This window comes from Etheostoma cragini, chromosome 18, assembly GCF_013103735.1.
Source record: "Etheostoma cragini isolate CJK2018 chromosome 18, CSU_Ecrag_1.0, whole genome shotgun sequence".
In the NCBI taxonomy this organism is placed as follows: Eukaryota; Metazoa; Chordata; class Actinopteri; order Perciformes; family Percidae; genus Etheostoma; species Etheostoma cragini.
In genome coordinates, this window is record NC_048424.1 from 3,373,780 (window position 1) to 3,379,779 (window position 6,000).

Here is a 6,000-nt window from a genome sequence, read left to right on the forward strand (position 1 = left end):
CCTTGGATTGACCAAAGTTGGGGAAAGAGTTATCTAGCTGATGTGATCTCACCTAGCTACTGGATCTGCAGTAATGTGCGGTACAACAAAAATATGGTGTTTTTTGAAAATGAAACCATGTAAACCTATTCTGGTACAACCTCAAAATACAATTATGAACCTGAAAATTAGCATAATATGGGACCTTTAGGGGTATTTTTGGGGACATTTTTTATTTTACTTGACGTGTGTGTAGGAGAGAAGCACAAGGGCAGGGCTGTTTAATTGACAAATTCAATTGGGCCAGATTTTAAAACCACGAAATGAAGGTGGTCCAGATATTTTCATTAACCTATTTAAAGTGCGTGTGTGCGTGAACAAAACATACAGAAATAAAATGTAGTGCCAGGAAGTGCTGCCCTCTTCCTTTTGGTGCCTCTTTTAACCAATTGGGCTGTGAGCTTTTGCTCACTTTCTGCAAAGATATTTGGGTACTGTGTTTGGTATATTTCTCCATGAGCAAATCTGGCAATTAAATCTATTATAAACAACACAGCTTATGTGTTACAAATGATATGGATGATCTCATTCTGCTAGGCCAATTGCAGATTGCCTCTGGGCCAGATGTGGCCCGTGGGCCACCAACTGAATAGGCCGGAAATAGGGGAAGAGAAAGAGGAAAATGTGCAAGTGGATAAGTGTGTAGCAAATATGTGAAAGTATGTCACACAATGGAGGCATGCTGCCATGACACAGAGCTGAATTTAAATGCAGCAAAATATCTCTTTAGCAGACAATTATGTAAACTTAAATCTTCATGATTAAGTCAACCGTCAGCAAGGTCATTTTGGACTCATTTCATAGCCTGCCTTTTTCATGTCTTACTCAGTGAATTATTTGTGTCTTCACCTGTCTTCACCAGAGTGAGCGCGCCCATAACAACAACATTTCTTTAACTGTCTAATGTGTTCATGTTTTCATGCCTTAACAAACTGCCACCCAAACCTATGCTAGGTATATTGATATTCGAAGCTACTTTGACAGATAAAGGTGAATGACATGAACCAGAAGAAGCATATATATTATAAATATTAAAATCCCAGCTACAGCTGACCTGTTTTGCAAGAAGTACAATTTGGTACAATTTGGTTTTGCTTTTTGACTTTGACACAGTGTTTTCATACGGTGGATATGTGTGTGTGTGTGTGTGTGTGTGTGCTCTTCAGTGGTATTATTTGAGAGAATCGAAGCACAGAACTCGTCTCTGGGTGGATTAGGACTCGCCGCCGGTTATATTGAGTTCTTATTACTTGTGAGCTCTGTTACCTGAAGTGTTTTCCTGAAACCTCCCCCTCCTCTGCCCTCGGTCCCCTTTCTCTCCAACCCAGCTATGATTAAAGTTCAAAAAGGTGTAGAGGAGGATTCAAACCACCAGACAGGAACAGAGCTTTGGGCGTGGAAATGAGCAGGGATAAATCCCAGTCAGCCGAGGTTACTGGGGACGCTGCTTTCTGGCTACAGCACGCGGGGGGGGGGGGACAACGACGAGGATGCACAACGGACGACATCATTAGGTGTGTAGCGTTTCGACTGAAGATACATCATAACAGGAGTGTCTTATTCCAAAGGCTCATCCAGGCACGGCTGATTCATCAACCTTCTTTAGCCAGCGAAGCCCATTGTTGTTCTTAACAATTCATACTTACAAAATGTTTGTCTTCTATTGCTTGTAAATGCATCACATAACCCTGACTGAAGAAAAAGCCTCTAGAGGATTTTGTTGTCACGGCACAACCGCAAACCCAGAGAAAAATTAACTCTCGCTACATCTACATATTGCAAAGCTTGGTTTAGCTTGAGCATTTGAAAACCTGAAAAAGCTAAAAGCTTCTGCCTACCAGACACTAAAGGCTCGGCCTTTAAACAGTCTAAAGGCCGAAACTACCTCACATCTAATCTATTTTAATTCCAAAGGCCATGAGAAATTTATAAGGATGCATAGTATCCCGATCCATGAAATAACTGGCCTTTAATAACAAAAATCTGCCTGCCTCTATGGGAATTTAACATAGGGGTGTGTATATTTATGCCCCCTGTATTTTAAGAAAGAACATTTATTTATTTACGATTCATTATTCATTCACAAAGAAAATTGATGTTCTTAAAGGTTGGATTTTTCCAGATTTTTCTTTAATTAAGGCATTAAGCTTAATCTCCAAAAATTGACTTTTATTTTATTGCTCTTTTTAGTCATCTTCAGCATGGGTTTATAACAGGCGTGTTTCCTGTTCTCTGATTAAAACAGCACCGACCTGTAAGGTCAGCTGGCGGACAGTTTGTTTGGAATGCACCCACGTCAAAGTTTCCTTACAATATAGTTCTCGAGCCAAACCGCCTCGTTCTGCTCATTAATTGGAAGTTGCGTTACTGTTGTTAGAACATCAGCCAACGCGAGACAGATGTGATGATTAGGGATCTTTTGTGTTGTTTCAGCCTTTAGTGGACAAATGAGAACACCGCTGTTTTGCTAATGACATGTCCTCTGTACAATCTGTCACCGCTTGATCCCCATTTGTTGGGCTTCACCGCACGCCCTCAAGTCCTTCCATTATCGACCCTAATTAGCATACATTTATTTACATTTACATATATTTACATTGACATAACGCAGATGCTCTTCGTGTCCACTGTCACTTGAAAAAAATAGAATATGCTTTACTAATGCATCACCAACACTACGAGTAATGAGGAGAAGTCACAGGGTGGCGAATATATAGCAACTAGGGACAGATTCATCAATAACAAAAAGACTTGAGGAAGTGCTTTTTTTGTTTGTGGAAAACACTCTATGGAAGACAATAAAAAATGCATAGTCCAAAACATTTACAAAGATAAAGACCCAACTGGGCCTTCAAGCCGGATAAAAAATTGTAAAGCCGCGACTACTTGCAGTTCAGCCATTGAAGAAAGATTTTAATGATGCACCTTCTATAAACTTTTTTTGCTCATCAACAAGGGCGTAACTCTGAGTTCAACATTGGGGCGGCTGAGATCTCCACTCCCTAGCAAAATTGAAATTTTGAGCATATCAAACACTTAATTTCCTGCATTCTGGTGATTTTTTTTAATCTACATCAAGTTATGTTGTAAATTGTGGAAATAATAGGTTTTGTAAGGGGTTGCACTGGCCAGTTTTGATTATAACCCCCCCCCCCCCCCCCCCCCTAAATTACACCTATGCTTTTCAGAAACCTGAAGTGGGCCACATCACATATAAATAATGAGTCCTTTTGACTCTCAACAGCCTGCTGAGTAAAGAGGATTTCTGCAAACGCATACCCAATTTTAAAGTTTGAACTATTGTAGGGACAAAAGCATCAAAATTTTAGTTTTATGATGTTTTATTATTGCTTGTCACTTGTATTGTATTCTGTATTTTTAACTCCCTATAAATTATAGCACTTTGAGATTTATTTTTGAAATGTAAAGGGCATTATAAATAAAATGTATTATTATTATTATTATTATTATTATTATTATTACAAAAGCTTCTACTCTCTCTCGTTCCACACTTGGCCACCTCAGCAACATCTTCAGCTCCAAACTGTCTCTCATTATTTGTGGCCTCTTGTTCCAGACAGTAATACAATAACCCATTAGTAAGGCTGGCACTGGTTGTGCAAAGAGGACTTTAGCGTTGGCCAAAGGGCTCGGCTCCTGGCTGCCAGGGAAGTAATGTATCATTCCAGATCCGGAGATTTAGACCTAGACTTAACTATCTAAGGCAGGGGTCTTCAACGTTTTTTAGGCCAAGGACCCCTTAGCTGAAAAAGAGACGGAGCACGGACCCCCTACTACATATATTGTATCAAATGTGTTGCATTTTAAACTAGACCTGCTATAAAGTGTAGGGCAGTATACAGCCTTTAAACATACTTTTCTATGGTGCGTTCATTACTAAACTTTTTAAATAAAAATAGTTTGCATGTTCATACATCATGTTTGACTGATAAAATGTGGCACACAAAAACCTTAAGCTTACCTGAATATGTGGATGGCTACCTTATGGCTACCTGTAGGCCAATATGCATATCATCAATGTTGTGTTATCTCTACTAATGCTATGTTGGATTCGTGTTACTTTTCAGACTTTTTCTTTTTTTAATTTTCATGGCCCCCCTGCAGCAAATCTGAACTGGTCCCTCTGTGGTTCATATCAAAATTATCAGAACAAACTAAGCTTTCCGTATAGTGACGCTCACATTTTCTCTAGAGCGCAATGTGTAAAGAGATATTTTGGTGCTAAAGCTGAAACGTTTTTTGAAATCCCTCAAATCTCTTTTGGAACGAATGATGTGCTTTACTAAAGTCTAAGTCTATATATGATTAAAATAGTAAATAAATGTCTGAAATGAAATTTTGTAATATTGCTTTTTGAGTTGGAGTCAAACATTGTTATTCATCCTCAGAGGGTTAATCGTGAATGTGTCTGATTGCATATCAATGCCCTTGAGCAAGGCACTGGCTCAGATCTGGAGTTGGTCCCTGGGCGCTGTGATTGGCGGCCCACTGCTCCCTTGAGGGAGGGGTTAAATGCAGAGAATAAATTTCGCTACATGTATGTGTATGTGACAATAAAGTTCCTTTACCTTTTTTCTTAGATTGTTTCTTTGAACAAGTTTCTTTCCATTGGATTCTAAAGGCAAGGGTCCACATGAGCAGTTAAAAACAATTAAAACCATCCGAACAGTTAGAATAGAATAAGACAGGTATGGAATACAAGATTAAAAGTAACAGTGTAGTGTACAAAGTGAACAAAAACGGCAGCATCATAAGGAAAAGTCTTCTATTATTTAAGGCGTGAAAAGCATGCAAACACGGAATCTGTGGACGCAAGTTTTTGACAGAATTTTTGGCAAATTAAAAGAATTACAAAATACAAGAAAACTCTAAAAAATGTAAACACAGTCTAACAATAAGCAGAAAAACAATCTGCTTCATTCTGCCGATGGATCAACAAAAACTCAAATCCACATATTCTTTACAGGTCTGGTTAAAACTGACATTTTGGTATTTGGGTTTGATACACAGCTGTGTCTTGTTGGATGTTTGTCATGACGTGAAAATGAAGCTAACAAACCACGTTAACCAGACTTCAACCTGTCCGCCACAAAAATGTAATTCTGTGTCTCAGCCCGTCAAGGTTTTTAAAGATAAAACTCAATCTTCATTTACTTTGATCACACAGAAACACAAATCTATCTTCCTCTTCTTTTTCCTTTTGCAGACCCAGCTGAATATTCTTCTGGAGAAGCTCCGCAGCACGGTCAGTGTTTCCTCTTTTCTCTCTTTACTCACTGATGATTGGATGTTACAGCTGCAGTAAAGCACTGCTCTGTATTGGGAGAGGAAAGACAGCCCCTGAGACGCAGAGATCATCATGTCCTGAGTCAGAATGTAATGCATGTGATGGATTTCTGATTTGGTGTGTGGCTCCTGCTGTTGCTGTACTGATTGCCGTTTCTCTCTGCCACTCCTCATGTCTGTGCACTCTTTGTTTCTCTCCCCATGTGTCCCTCTCTGCCTCCTTCGCTCCTGCAGGGCTCCAGTTTCATCCGCTGCATTAAGCCAAACCTGAAGATGATCAGCCACCAGTTTGAAGGCGCTCAGATTCTCTCCCAGCTGCAGTGCTCCGGTCAGTGGGATTTTTAAATATATGTATACTGTATACAGTATACACTCACCGGCCACTTTATTAGGTACACCTGTCCAACTGCTCGTTAAAACTTAATTTCTAAGCAGCCAATCACATGGCGGCAACTCAGTGCATTTACGCATGTAGACATGGTCAAGAGAATCTCCTGCAGTTCAAACCGAGCATCGGTATGGGGAAGAAAGGTGATTTGAGTGACTTTGAACGTGGCATGATTGTTGATGCCAGAGGGGCTGGTCTGAGTATTTCAGAAACTGCTAATCTACTGGGATTTTCACGCACAACCATCTCCAGGGTTTACAGAGAAT

The 6,000-nt window shown here is 39.8% G+C and overlaps 1 protein-coding gene across 6 annotated transcripts in view; it reads left to right on the forward strand.

The window, feature by feature from the left end:
- myo6a (myosin VIa) overlaps window positions 1–6,000 on the forward strand; it is a 122,507-nt gene that overhangs the window by 75,407 nt on the left and 41,100 nt on the right. For all 6 annotated transcript variants that reach the window (XM_034899852.1, XM_034899853.1, XM_034899854.1 and 3 more), the window contains exons 19-20: window positions 5,267–5,305; window positions 5,581–5,674. In XM_034899852.1, coding sequence (XP_034755743.1) covers window positions 5,267–5,305; window positions 5,581–5,674 — 133 coding nt within the window. The remainder of the gene's footprint in view (window positions 1–5,266; window positions 5,306–5,580; window positions 5,675–6,000) is intronic.